At 43.0% G+C, this 15,255-nt stretch overlaps 1 protein-coding gene across 3 annotated transcripts in view; it reads left to right on the forward strand.

The window, feature by feature from the left end:
• The first annotated feature begins 607 nt into the window (after positions 1-607).
• The window catches only part of DAP (death associated protein), a 55,353-nt gene continuing 40,705 nt past the window's right edge, over positions 608-15,255 (forward strand). Inside the window, exons 1-3 of one of the 3 annotated variants that reach the window (XM_075494025.1) lie at positions 608-923; positions 6,504-6,727; positions 7,690-7,786. In XM_075494025.1, the coding sequence (XP_075350140.1) occupies positions 6,703-6,727; positions 7,690-7,786 (122 nt within the window). In that variant the 5' untranslated portion in view covers positions 608-923; positions 6,504-6,702. The remainder of the gene's footprint in view (positions 924-6,503; positions 6,728-7,689; positions 7,787-15,255) is intronic. The other 2 variants (XM_075494024.1, XM_075494026.1) reach the window with 2 other exon arrangements.

Consider the following 15,255-nt stretch of genomic DNA (forward strand, 5'->3'; position numbering starts at 1 on the left):
CAGGACAAAATAAAGTGGAAGACGTGAGTCGCCATTTCGTCGCTAATGAAAAGTATTATTTGAAGCGTACAAGCACGTAATTCAGAATCACGTTAACTGCCTGTGCCGCCTTCTCATAGCAATTAAGTAAAAGGTGTATTACCCTGTACAATTGCCTACGCTATCCAAACGGGATTTTAAAGGCAGTCTGTCGCAGGAACCAGTTACATAAAGCAAGACGAATTCACACGGCTGGAGGGGGGGGCGGGGAAATAAGGCAGGCGGCCTTCAGCGGGGCGGCAGTTTCGCAATGCTGACTTCACACTTAGCAGCGGCAAAAAGGATGACGAGAAAGTAACAGAACCAAACCGCTCGGTAACCGCACGGAGGAACAGAAACAGCGGCAGAAACAGCATCAGACCGGCACCGAGAGCAGGCACGGCCGCGCTGCAGACCGCGCCGGGGACGGAGGGTCCCGCGGCCCCGCGCCACGGGCTGGCGGAGGCGCGAGGGCGGGGTCCGCAGCCGCCCCGCCCCACAGCCCCGCCTTCGGCCCGGCCCCTCCCGGGCCCGGCGGCACCGCCCCCCGCCGGCGGGGCGGGGCGGGGCGGGGCGGGGCACGGCGCGGTCCCGTCCGCCCCCCCGTAGGCTGGCGGCGGCCCGTCCCGCGGAGGGGCGGCGGCGGCAGCGCAGCGCGGGCGCGCCCGGGTGCCGCCCCTCGGTGGGTGCGTCCTGGCGGCGGCGGCGGCCGGCGGCCACGTTGACAGGGCGGGAGCGGGGCCGCGCCGCGCCGCGCAGCGCAGGGCAGGCTGGGCGCCGGCCGTTGCTCGGTGCTCGGCGTCGCGGTGCGGGTGCCCGGTGCGGAAGCGGGGCCGCTGCCACAGTAAAAATGTCTTCGCCTCCCAAAGAGAAAGCAGAGACGCGGGCCGGACACCCTCCTGCTGGTACGGCCGCCGGTTCCCGTCTCTCCGCTCTTTCTCTTCCCACCGCTGGGGACGGGACGGGGGGGCCGGGGCGGCCTGGGCAGCCGCGGGCCGGCGAGGCCGAGCGCCTGCAGGAGAACCCGGCCGGGCGCCGGGCGAAGTCCCCGGCTTGCGGGCGCCGGGGTGCTGCCCGGGGCTGAGGAGGGCGAGGGCGGTCTCGGGCGGGCCCCGCCGCCGCTGCCGGGGGGTGCGAGCTCTGGGTGGTTTCCCCGTGCCCTTCTGCTCGGGCGCCGCCGCCCGAAGCGACGTCTGATGCGGCTCTCTGGCACCGGGAGGTGTGCGTGGTCCCCATCCCCGTCTCTGCTCGCCCTCGCCCGCAGCTGTCCCTGCCCTCTGGCAGCCTTCGCCAGTAACGGGGGCGAGGCTCCCTGCCCTGCCTTTCCCAGAGGAGCTCTGCTTTGTTGCAGACAAATCCTCATCGGGCTTGTGCTGTTTGACATCTCCAGCTTCTGACCCGGGAAGACAGGCAGCGTTGTCTTCATCGGTCCTCATCCGTGAGGGCATCCCGTTCCTCGAAAGGCGGTGGAGGCCTACGAAACCACTGCCAGGGGCTGATGAAGGCGGAAAGGGGAAAGGAGCAGCCTCTGCCACATCACAGCCTGCGCGGCTGTTTGCAACACAGCGCAAGCTGAGTGTGAACAGGCGAACTGCAAATTAGCGGTACTCTGTGCATCCATTTTCCCTGTGGGCCTTATGGTGCGAGTGCTAGAGCAGGCTGCGCGCTCCTAGCTTTAATTCTGGAGGCCGGCAGGGTAGGAAACAAGTAAAGCTGCTTGCTAGCTGCCCAACTAAGGAGCTCCGGCACCTTCCACCCGCTGCGGCATGCTCACGGGCGAGCAGAGCAGCGGGTGGTTGGGGTAGGAGCTGCGTTTCACCTTCGGAGGGGCACTGGTCTGCCACCGTCCATAGACGCTAGCTCCTCTCTGTACACAGGTGGGGTTCGGGTACTCGCAGTATCAAAGTTGTCTTGTTCCTTCATGTACTGTTAGTTTTTCTTCTTCTTTATTACAGTTTTCTTAAAAAAGGGAACTTTAGTCCCTGCACCAGCAACTTTTCATGTGTTTTCTTGTGTTTCCTGGTGGAACAGTTGGGTTTGGTTTTTTAAGTGTTTCAGTCAAAAAAATGCTGAAACTCTTCACAGGGTGGTTAGTTTTATATTCAAATCAACTGGTGAGATTTAAAGCTAAATTTGAAAACAGTTTTTGAACCTAGTTGAATTCTACCCTTTTTATAGTGAGGGCCAGAAATTCCTTTAACTAGGTAATAGAAGTGAGAAATAATGGCTTTGCTTTGCATGGCAAATGCAGTTCAGCAGTACAGTTAAGCCCGTCTCTTGGCTGAGCAGAGTCGTCCCAGTTCTGCAGCCTCCCTTGTCATGGCATTAGCTCTTACCTGACCTCCTGGTGAGCAGGTTCAGGGAACCAAACGAAAGCACCTTTCCCAATGTTGACAGCTTTTGCTGCTGTAGCTCCTCGAGCTGGTTCGCCTTGAGGTCAGGTAAACTTCAGCTTCAGTGTGAAGGGATGGTTAAGACCTTAGGTTGGTTTAGCTGTGTCTTCCTGCTGCACCATTGATGGAAAGGGAACGAAGGATAAATGGCAGATATTTTCACTTAGCTGCTTTGTAATTGTATTTTCTGATGTTGTTGCATGTTTGAGAGTATTGCTTCAAAACCTGTCTTTTGAAATAGGTGGAATTTTTTTAAAGACCTGAAGTGAGCCTCCGTAGGCCACGTGAGAAACTAGCAATGCACGGTGCAAAACTGGAGGACAGTACAGGTTTCCCTTGCTGTCGGAGTATTTCAGTATGATTATTTTTTTTCTTTGTAAAACATGCATCCACATATGAACTGAAGAACTTTTTCAGCTATATGCCTTTTAAGATCGTTAGCATCCCTGCAGGGTTTTTTGTGAGTATGCACCAATTCAGCTTTGGAAGGAAGGTGATCACCAAGTCTGTCTTTGAGGCCAGAAAAAAACCTAATGCTTTACAGTATCTTCAGGTCGTTTCTGGAAGAAGATGGTTCTGAGCTGGTTGGCAGAGGAAAGTAACACTTAGAAAATCCACAATAAAGGTGCTGACTAGTGACAGTTGATATTTACTATATGGGCTGAAACTAGGTTTGAATCCTCTATCTCAAGCTGGTTTAGATCCTTGAATAATAACATAATGCAATAGGGCAGTTTGCAAACAAGTTTTAATAAAATTAAAGTCAAAAATTCTTTAAAAAAATAAATAAGATGACTACGTAAGTACAGGTGGAATTGTGTTCATGAATAACAAGGCAAGTTCCTAGCAAGGCAAAGATGTGAACAGGGGATCTTTTTGGACTAATGGCCTAAAAGCTCTGGTTTTGCTGCATATGGTTGTATAAAGAGCCCTACCTGTAATTACGGATGTGTCTTACCCCACTAAGTATGAATTAGACACGTAAAGGTTAGGAAGGATCTGGATCATCAGATTAAAGCAGAATTGAGACATCCATTGTTTTCCATATGCACTGTTAGCCCTCACTTACTGACTTCGTGCAGTCTGTTAGCTTCCTTTCTGCATTGATCTGTCACATGGGGAAAAAAAAAATAAGACAAGCCCTTGAAAAGACAAAGGGCAGTGAAATGGAAAGAAACCTCAAGACCTCAGGCTGGTAACAGGGTGCACGAAGCAACTTTGAACTCCTTTCTGAAACTTAAGCGGGCCCCAACTTAAGCTTTATTAAATATGTCTGTCAGTGAGATCAATGCATCTATAATACATTGCTGAGTAGGTTTGTACAACTTGCAGTCCTTCTAAAGAGGTCTGCGTAATTATGCTTTTAGCTGTTCATTTCTTCTAGTAGATACTGTGGAGGAATAAAGCAAGGTGATTGTGTTAATAGTTTATTTATGAAGCTTTACAGTAGGTTCGTGCAAATAGTTATGTGCTTTTTCCTACATTAAAAAAATATAGCTCTGAGCTAATATTTCTGTGAAACAAAGGTATGTAGTAGCTCTTACTTCCGTTCTGGTTTTGTTGGATACTAATGTATGCTCCCTTAAGCTTGTAGAACGGCATATTTTGCATTTCCCTCGGTCCTGGCTTTTCATACATCTTACCAATATAACGGAATCTGTTCTTATACGGTATGTAAGAAATAAATTTTGTGTTAATATTTAATACGATGCTCAAGGAAAATGGGAAGCTGCTAAAGCTCTTGGCTGTACTCTGGATTTCTAAAAGTTCCTGTCTGGTTGCTGTGACCAGCGGGGAATGGGTTGAGCTGGAAGGTTTCCCCGGGAAGGACTGCCTCGGGTCTGCAGCCTGAGCGAGCTGGGGCCAGAGGTGTCACAGAGCTGCGGTGCTTCTCTAGGTACTTGGTGCTAGCTGTGACTCGGTGGCCTTTATTTCAGAATTCAGTCTCAGAAACTGGGAGCAGTCTGAAAGAAGCACAGCAGAGGGGAAAAAAAAAAAAAGGGTAAATAGACTGAGAATGTTTACCGACTCCAGATCCTCTTGAGTGGTAATCGATTAACACAGTTGTTTAATACATTTCCAAAAGGAGTAGTCATACCCTTAAGAGGAACGCAGGCTGGCATTCACAGGACAAACAAGACAGTCCCTTCTGCCTCTTGGGGGGGAAAACATGACAAATAATAAGTCAAATCCCAAACTCGGCTCTTACCCAGCAGTGGTGCAAACAGACTTGTGCTGTTGCTCTTCTCGGAGCATGCTGGCAAATGATCGCCTCTTCATTTCACACTGTAGAGGCTGATGGCCTCTCTTTTCCGTCCCGACTGCGGGAGCTGTTCTGGTCCCCTCCTGCCTTAGCACAGGTCCCACCTGACCTCTGCTGAGCAACTGCAGCCCCAGCTCCCTCTTCAGCGTGGGAACTGCTTTCTTCCTAATCCCAACATGGTGTCGTTGACTGTCCTCTTCTGGGCACTGATTTCTGGCAGCGTCCTGGGAGGTGGTTTATCAGTTCTTTAAATCTCTCTCTGCTCTGCGCAGGATTTACTCTAAGGAAATCTGAGCTCTTACTCTTTTAAGAACAACTTTTAAGTGACAAAATGACAGTGGTAAGCGTCTGTCAAATTATGTAGTAAATGCTAGGCCAGTAAGAAGTAGATGAATCCTCGTAAGTCCCAAGAAAATCTCACAAATGGAGTGGGTTTTTCTTTAGCTTGGTAGATGTAATCATCATTTCTTCTCTCTGTCTAACCCTGAGGTAATGTAGCTTGGTTGAAACCTTTTGGAAAGGAAGGTGAATTATGTTGCAAGGGTATTTCTCTTTTTAAGCTAAATCTCTTGAAACTAGATTTGGTATGAGCATGCTGTGTCACAGCTGGCAGAGATGTACATCAGCTATATGTACAGGATGCTGATCTAATTATTTCACTTTTGATCTCAGAAATACAGATTATTACTGCAGTTGTTTGCTGGATTCTTCTTTTGGTTTCCCAGATCTGCACAGTAACCTTGGATTACTAAGATTATTCAATTATGCACCAATGTACTTTTAGCTGTCTATACTATGCCTGATAGTGCATAGTATAGTGCATTGATATTAGTGCAAAAAATCAGAGTATTAAAATTATTAAATTACTGCATTGGTCAGTCACTATTATGCCTTTTAATTGTCTGGTTGTTTGCTTTTTAATCTCTGTTAATTCTACATACAGACAAATCTGAACGTGTTAGCTGCGTGTCTTTGCCAGTGACAAAGAGAAAACAAGCGGCTGGTGGCCTGATGATATAAAATATGAGAGGAGAGAGATTTCAGACCACCTAAATTAGCACTAAATCTTCGGGTATTGTTTTCTTTAGTTTTCTATTAGATGGTGAAGAACGTGGAAGCATGCGTGTATTGTCCAGAAGTGCTGTTTGTAACCTGGCAGATGTTGATGTGGAGGCAGCATCTTCCACAAAAAGTAATTTGTCAGGGAACTAATAAGAGCTGATTGTGCAATGATGTTAAATTTATAAATTCATGTAAATAAAACATACCAATCACTTTGATTAACTGAGGTGTTAGAACAAGACGGCGCTTGACAGAACTCAGTGTTTGCTTTTGCAAACCTTAAATTTCTAAGGAGTTTGAATCAAGAAAAATTAATAGGCATTTTAATTTTTGTTTCAGTTTTAAACCCACATTTCTTTGTTGCCTAACCTTTCTATCTTTCCGTGTCCCGCGTGAAACATTTCTCACCAATTTAAGTATTGTAAGTTTTACGCTGGAGAGAGAACACAAAATGGCTGGTGGTTTGTTGTGGGGTTTGGGTTTTTTTTTTATGCATGCTAAGGGGACACAGTTTTGATAGGTTTTAAAAGATATTTCTTTGGTTTTGTCTGTTGATCGCCTATCTTTAGTTAATGTCCTTTATTGAATCGGAAGTTTATCTTTCAAATATCACACAAAGCTTAAAATCTATTTAAAAAATCCCAGGGCCAAAGAGCTGTTGCTTTCTCTTTACTGCTTGCCTTCACCCAGGCTGTAAAATTATATACACAGGAGTGTCCTTTCCATTGCTGACCTGGTTAAGAACTGAGAACTAAACCTCTTTCTAGGTTTCAGGAATTAGCATTGAACTGCTGTGAGGTGCCTTAATCTCTCTGTGGCTGGGCACAGGAGGGCTTCAGAAGTACAGGCTCCCCTAGCCACGTGGGCAAGCTGCTTCAGCTCCTTCCGAGTGCTGCTCTGGCATCCTGCTTGCTCCAGCTGTGACATCTCTGCTGAGGCTGTCCCCAGACTTACCCTGTTGTGGCAATGCGAGACACAAGCCAACGCACCTGTAGGTGGTTTTCTTGACTCCTGACCGCTATAGTAGTTTTCTGATGAAGTTGCTGATTGCAATGTAACCCATCCAATTAGCTAACGAGATGCATCGTCTTATCTTGCAGTGTCCTGTAAGCATGTGTCGCAATGGTTGAAGGAAAAAAAAAAAAAGTAACAATATTAAAACAGAAAGCAGATCAAGAGCAGCCTGCCTGTTGCTCTGCTTAGTAGCTGCAGTGTTGGGCCTGGCTTGGTTCCTATTTTATATTTCACTTTGGAAGGGATAAATTATGAACATCAGTGGATTTGCTTTCACTTCTTGCTTTGTGTTTCAAAGGGATGCTTTCATGTTTGGATAATTTCTAAAACTAAATTATGACAAGGATTTGAAATGTGGTAAATGCTTATGTTTTGCAAAACCAAAAGCTCTGGTCTAAATGCAAGTTAAGTGTCCTCCTAAACTTTGCTTTTTATTATACTGTTCATGAAGTACTTCCTTGTATAAATGCTATTATTATAGCTGTAGTTTTTAACTTGAAATGGCAAGTGAGGTTCTTCATCCCTTCTTGTTTTATGGGAGTATTTAACATCCACGTTTCTGGCCTTTTGCATAGTGTTATGCAAGCCATCGCCTCCCTTTCTTCTTCTGACTGCTGCAAGTTTACAGGGGGTAGGGGAGGGTTAAAACAGAGTTGAGTTTTCTCAAATGGTGTTGGAAGCAGGTGGTAAAATGAGCTGCAACTTCTCAGGATGAGCGAAGATGGCATGATGTGAAAGAGAATGGCAGATGCAGTCCTGAAGTAGCTGTTCTTCACGCTTGCCACTTTTAAGAACTTGGGGCTGCTTTTTTCAAACTGTGATTACTATGAAACTAGTCTGTAAAGTATTTGGGGGAAGGGAGGGGAGAGTCATCCTTAAAACATTCTTCACTTATGCTGATTTGACTGAGGTTTGTTGTGTCTCCAATTTTTGTTCCAGTGAAAGCTGGTGGGATGCGGATTGTGCAGAAACACCCACACAATTCTGATGCCAAAGAAGAAAAAGATAAGGATGACCAAGACTGGGAAACCAGCAGGTGAGCATTTTGATTTTGTGCATGTGCTACAGCGAATTACCATGACCTTGAACTTTATCACCAGTTTTGTTTTCCTTGCGGATAGCAAACCAATGATACAGTTGTTTTTGTATCATAAAATTGATTTAAAGTGGTAGCAAGTTATATGCTCCTTCAAGAGAATTGAGGAATATGGGAATTTTTACCTTGCTGAGCCTCCTTTAAATGGTCCTGCCAGGTAGGAGAAGGTTAGAGAAAAAAGTACAGTTAAAGCAAGACATGAGCTTTCCTAAAATCTCTGAAAATCATTTCACACTGTGCAGAAATACAGAGGCTAGGCACATTTGGTTGCAAGCATTAGGCTGTCAGTCTGCATATGAGGTCATCTTGCTGTGTGCTGGGTGATTCCTTCTACCGTTTGGCCCATATTCCTGTCTCTGTGAGGTATTTGACAGTTCGGTGCTTTCTAAAAGATGAGTAAAAATAAATGCTATTAATATTATCTGCTTTTATTTTAGGTGGGAATTTAGCAGTTTTAGTGGTTGGAGGATACCAAAACAAACAGTTGTTTCTGTAGATTAATAAATCTACTTAAGACTGCTAGTAACTGCTGTGTAGAAATGAAAGCAGGGAGGTTCAATGGACTGTTGCTGTGTTTCTATTCATACAAAAGCCACCTGGTTTTGTGCTGCTTTCCTTGGCTAGCTGTTTTTCTTTGTAGCCAAGACTATAGTTACCTGAAATCTTTATGTACTAGCTTACTGCATGGGTTTGTCCTAGCTATTTGTTCAAGACAAAAAAACCAGAGAGTCATTCTTGTGCTTTGGTAAGTAGACTGACTTAGATGATGTTCATTTTACATGTAAAACAATGGTAATAAATAGGCATTGTGAAAATGTCTGTGTAAAAATAACCACATTTGTTCTTACACTAAATCACAAGTTGAATAGGAAACACATTTATGAGAAGGAAAAGTAATTTTAATTAATATATTCAAATGAAAGGCAGGAAAATGAAACTTCATGCCATTTCTTCATTAACCAGGTTGGTCATCTTGTATTTCTGTTTAGTGGAACGTAAGTTGGAACAGAGTCTGTACTGCAGTCAAGTTTTGTCCAAAGTAAGGAATCATATTGTGTGGTTAATTTAAACTTTGCTTGGGGATACATCCTTTTATTTAGGGTGTGTTACATTCCTGGTTATTCTTGCATTTCCTTGGCATGCCAACCTCTTGGTGAGGAAATCTCGTTAGAATCCAAATGAGAAGACTTCTTATGCCTGTTCACATATATAAACCTCTGTTACAATATAGTTATCTGCTTTATTCCTTTCTTTAAACAAGGTTGTAATTTTCCCCTCGCACTCAAATAGTGTAGGGAAAAGTTAAATTTTAACCTTGACATTTGTGGCTGTGTCTGCTTTAGCAAGTGCTGTGGCACAATAGAAGCAGATCTGTAGGGGGAAACGGTCGGTGCCGAGGACTTCATGTTCACACTGCACGTGTTTTGGAGATTACTTAGTCTGGTTTTCTGGACTGAAGGCCCAATCCTAGCTGGTGTGTGTTAGCCCTTGGCTCTTGGACTGCGTGTTCCAGTTTAGCGTCGTCTGCAGGGAGTCCAGGCCAGGTGCCCTGAGACCAATCCACAGTGCAAAACAACACGTGGCCAACAGAACGATCAGGAGGAGGAGTGCACTCCTGATCTTAAGATGCTAACAAATACGCACTGTATTAGTATTGTAAAGCAGGTCTGTGAGCAATTTTTTATGCTTTAAAGGCAGAAGAGAAAGTTTAATGACCTCTAGAGCTGCCTTTTTAACTAGGGAATAGTTAGCTGTTGCACCTCATGAAATCTATTCCCTCAGCCACCTGATCAGTTTATTGTCAAAATATGCACTTCGAGTGCACTCTTCGCTTTGGTTTTCTTGTAGAGGATACATTATCGGTCCATATTAGGCCCTTGTGCATACAGTTATTCTTGAGCCTGTGTATTAATACAAAAAACACTGTTCTGGACTTTTTATTTCTTTGATTTAATCCTCTTGAGAAAGAAAGCAGCAGGAGGGACACAAGGAGCATAGTTAGATGGGAACCAGCATGAATTATAAAACAAAACTCTAAGTTGGTTTACAAGTCTGAGAAAAGTTGTTTTCCTGGTAGAACTGGGAAACCTTTGCGTCTGTGAGGGAAAGGGTTTAATGTGCCTGTTGCAGGCTCCTCTGGGAATACTTCTGCAGCCGGTGGCTGTACAAGCTATAGATGTAAGCAAGAAGTTATTTAGCCATAGACAGAATAAGCAAACTCCACAGGCCATAGTACATAAAGTTGTTGTTGTTTTTCAAAATTAAATTACATTTGCAGCATGTCAACTGCTTCTGTGCTGGAAGGTGCAGTCCCCTGGAGTTTCTGTGTCTGCTCCTGGTGATTCACGGTGCCCTTCTAAAATGCCTGGATTTCTGATGCCTGTGGAGGGAGGTTTATCAGGAGATGGGGACGGGTTTATCAGGAGAGGGAGAAGAGGCCACTAGCATTCTGTTCTGCTTTCTCTGGCACCAATATATATGTACTTTTTGGTCTTTGCTAGCTGGTATTTTATGTCCCTTTGCTAAGCAGATGCAGACATCTGTGTTTTTAACTTTCTACTCTCATGTTTTTAGTCTTTGCCATTTTAAGGTTGTATCGTGGATATGATGCAATCTCTACTCCCTATTGCATTAAAAGTCAAAAGAAGCAAACAGCCCTTCAGGCAATTCTTATCAGGTGATATTGGCAGCTGACAATGATGTGAGAGAAAATAATGAAACAGAGAAGAGTCATTTGTGTGTGTGAAGAGGGAGGCTAGGATGATTGAGCGATTATTTTAATCTCATTGCAGTCCTAGTTGAGGACAGATTAGTGGAATTGGCAGTAAATCAAGGCAGAAGATTTCAAGCTCTCCCAGAGTTCCCTGGGAGCTGGGAGAGCACATGCCCTCCCCATGATGGCATGAATCTGAGCAGCTGCTCAGCAAGAAGGCTTTCGGCTAGAGTTCATAGAAGTACTTGTGGCTTTGGAGACAGCTGGTATTGTTTTTGCAGCGTGCTTGCAGAAAAAAAAAATGGGTCAGCGTTTCTAGTCTTAATGTAAACAAAGCTGATACAGGTAAACACCCCCGAAGCAGCTAACTGTGCTGTGATAAAGGTGACTTTAAAGTAAGATTCACCAGGTGTATCTTCTTTGACATTTCTTTTTCTCAGTAGTTTAGCAACTTGCAATCCAGTTACTGTAATTTACTCTGTAAAGTATTTTATTCAGTTCTGGTTCCTAAAATAAAATTGTTATGGCAACCTACCACTTAATGAAATGGTAGGCTGAGTTGTCATAATGGTGGTTTGTCATCCCTTAAAACAATATGTGGTAAGATGGTTTTATATGAATTTAAACTTTTCCTACAAGGCAGTTCTCAGCCTTGAGTGGTAATGGAAAGAATTTGATATGTCTGGTATAAATATAGTTTTACTTAAAGAGAAATGGCTGGATGGATATGATTATATGGAGAAGACTCAATGAAAGAAGGGAGGGATTGCATCATTTGGTTTAGGTGAACTAAAAAAATGTGTGGCATCCAAAGCCAGTGGCACCACTGTGGTCAAGATGTCAGTGGTAAACTTGACTGTGAGGTGGGATCCTCTGCCCACATCGTCTTCAGGACAACAGTGGTTTTGATCAGCCTAGTTGCAGATAGGATACTGGCTAGATGAACTTTTGGTCTGATCCATTATTGATTTTTATTATGTTTCTGTAATTGCTTAAGACTTGCATTGATTTGTTTTTTGGATATGGTTGCAGTTTTGATTGACAGTCATACTAATTGCTGCTGGAAGGTTTTTTTTGTGATGCTAGATGAAGGTGAAACATATAATTAGAAGTAGGATTATGAATAGAAACCATAATTTTTCAGGACTGTATGTTGTCCTAGAAAATATTTGGAATAAGTAGGCTACTCATAGTCCTGGGCTTTATTAGAATCATGTTTAGCTGAGATTTGCAATATCACACGCAATCCTGTGCCAGCATCTGACTCTAGCCATAATAAATACTCATGAAAGACAGATAATTTGAAATGAGAGCTGCTTGTTCAGTTTTGCACAAGAGCTTCATTAATTGTCAGTCTGGGACCTCAAGAAGAAGAAACTATAATTATATATCAGCATCTGGATTTAAAAAAAAAATTAAAACAAGTATCGGGCTCATTTGGTCTTTTAACAAACAGGGTAAACTGCAAAGGCTTTCATGTCTAAAGACTCTTTCCTTTTGCTATATTTCTGAAACAAAGTGGGTAATTACAGTGATTTAATTACTTAATATAAATGCACTAGAGTGGTTTCTCAGTATACATATGTAAATTGTATGTGTTTTGTATGTTAAACTTACGTGGAGATTGTGCATCCAGCATTATGTCCGACTTTCCCATTAGCTCTAGAAAGAATAAATTATGCAGCCTGGATTTTAATTCAGTTTATGATGTGGATATTGGCCTTAGCTATATTCATTGGGCAAAAGAAAAAGAAAAAAAAAAAAGAGGATAATTTAGAATGTGGTGACTCAAAAGTAAAATCATGATAATGAAGCATACGGGTGTCTGTATGTCAAAAAGCTGGTCTCAGTACTTACTCAGTTCCATGGCAAGAGAGGAGTTGTCGAAGGCCCCTGTTATCCTTCAGGTATCTGTGTTACTTGTTAAGTCTGAATATGCTAGTTAAGCTGCGCCTGCTTTTTTTCTTTTAGAAGTGTCGTGGAAATCTCAAAAATTCAGGCTGTGGGTATATACCTTCATTCAAGAGTAGATTTGTTTTTCCTTTCCCTCACTTCGCTCTGTTGCAACTGATAAGAAATAACCCACAGGCATGATTTCCATTTTTCATTTGCCACTGAAGAGTCTGCTGTCATTGAAGTATATTTAATTTTTGCCTTGCAATGACCCTTGTTGTCCAAACTTCTGACACAATTTTAAAAAATGTAAAGTAGATTATACAACTAAGCCATTAGAGCAGGTTTGTATGTTTGTTTACACCCTAATATGGAAATGCTTGAAACTGTTTCTCTTCCTTGTCTTTCACCCTGCTGTTCTGGTTATTCAGCTGGGGCAGGAACTGTAAAGTCAGAGTCCTGACCCTTTAACTTGGGAATAGCTGCCCTTCAGCACAGCCAAGACCTGGGAAATGATGTCCGGTGTTCAGCTCGCTTGCACACAAGTCCTGTAGGAAGTAGTTTCCATCATGGATGGAGGTGTTTCAGTCCAGTTAGTTCTAATATCTGTTGTAGAGACCACACGTGTTTGACAGAAGAAATCTTGGGAGTTCTAAGCAAAAAAAAAAAAAAAAAAAAAGTGATATACCTTACAGCTTGTTAAACATGGAAACCAAACCTCCATGAACAGGTAGCATTGTACTTCCATAAATAGTCAGAGTGAATAGCCCATTAGTGTTTCTCCCATGCAGTTCACCAACATAAAGCTGAAAAAAGACTTCTTCACCTGTGTTCATGCATCTATAAAACCAAAATATTGGAAAAGCAAGCAGGCATTGACTCAGCATGGTGAATATTTAAGGTTAAAATAGAGACAGGTCAGGACAGATAGGCTGCTACATCTTCTGCTAAAGTTTTTGGAGAGGAAATGTGCAACTTTGGTGGGCAGAGGATTGACGGAGTCTCCCTTTCTGGCAGCAGGGCCACTTAAGTGTTGACTTAAAAGGTCCCTTGGGCTATTGTGTAAGTGGAGGCAGCTCTGAAGGGGTGCACTGATACTAAGTAGACCCATCTGTCAACATCCAGATCCTCCTCTTTGACACAATTCACATTTCTTCCACCACTTTTCTAACCACCTCTTTTTTTCCCCTCTTTTTGGGGCCTGATTCTGTTACCTCTGTGAGCTGATGTGGCTTTACACAAAGATTATGTTCACAGACTGTATATTGCCATTTTATGCTTGACCATATAAAAACTGAAAGTTGATTAAATGTATGGATATAATGGATATGACTCTTGAGGGTTTTTATTCATGTCTTTGCCTTTGAGCTCTCATTACTTGGGTATGAAGCTTTGGAGGCAGTTGGCCTTAGAGGATGAAATGCCTGGGGAAATGCAATGGAAAAGCAACCTGGCTGTGAACACCATGCTTGCAGTTTCTGGGAAAGATGCAAACTGCAGCAAACGTTGGGCATTATCCTATTGTCATACCAGAGTTTGGCATGACTAATTTTTTCTTTACTTGGTTACATGTTTCTTTACTTGGTTAAAAGGCTAAAAGGAAGTTCTGCTGGCAAAAGAGCTGTAAAAAATTTGGAACTATAATTTTGAAATATTCTTAAGCAGAGTAGAGGACATAGGAAGCAATTTCCCTCATTGTGCTACCTTCTCCAAAACATCTTCATTTTCCAAGAAGATTCTGTGCTTAGTGCCCCCCCCCCCCCCCCCCCTTATTATTTTGGACTTATTCCCTTCACTGTGAAGTGAATTTAGCTTCTTAATAGTGTCACGCTCTTCTCCTTTACATAAGTGATATTGCCTTCAATGCATTTTCCCACCTCATTATTCATCTTCGTGTCTTAATCTTTTGCATAGTTTTTATGATTAGCAGATGCTCAGGTCTAGTAAAGTTTATATATGTGTAATTTGTTTAATTATAAAAACAAAACCCAATATTAGCTATTTTCATGTGATTTTCAAGACAGTGTCTTCTGCAGATGACTAGTTACTTGGAGAAGTAGCAAAGTCATTGCTGTGATCTGTGTTGAACCATATCAAATGCATATACGGTTATAGATTTAACTATAGAGAACAGAATATGTAATACTGATTTTTTTAATGCAGAACTACTGTAAGGCAAGAAAAGAGACTATGAATATCTCCATTTAAGAAGTGAAAATATCTGTGAATGCAGGGAATGGAGAAAAAGCTAGACAAGATTATGAATGAAGCATTCTCATACAGGAAGATGTGAGTCTTCTGAAAGACTGTTTCATGCTTCCAGTATTTCTTGATGATTGAAGCAGTAGATTGATAAATCCATCAGTGTAAGTGCTAGTTATGACATTATATGGATAGCTCTTTTCACATTCCTGAAGTACTGTGTGCATGTGTGAAAGAACTAAAAAAGATCTGGTATTTCTCTCCCTCAAAGTGAATAGAAGATACGCCATCCAGCTCAGCAAGAGCCGGGTTCAGTCCCAAAGAAACATATGCTGTCTTATGAAATTAGCTGGAAAGCTGAGTTGAATTGTCAGCCAGGCTGGTGTAAGAAAAAGATTTTAAAAGAATGAAAGTCTGTAATTTGTATTCTGTGTGATGAGGAAAGTGAGAAAAGCTTAGTCATATGCAAGAGGAAAATGGATGGGAAGGAAGTAGTATCTTGTGAGTGACACAGCTTAGTTAGTATGGTGTTCCACATCTAGAGGGAAAAGTAAAATATCTTAAGCTAATAGCTGGAGTGGTGGCATTTTGCTTTGTGCTT

Source organism: Mycteria americana, chromosome 2, assembly GCF_035582795.1.
Source record: "Mycteria americana isolate JAX WOST 10 ecotype Jacksonville Zoo and Gardens chromosome 2, USCA_MyAme_1.0, whole genome shotgun sequence".
Taxonomy (NCBI): domain Eukaryota; kingdom Metazoa; phylum Chordata; class Aves; order Ciconiiformes; family Ciconiidae; genus Mycteria; species Mycteria americana.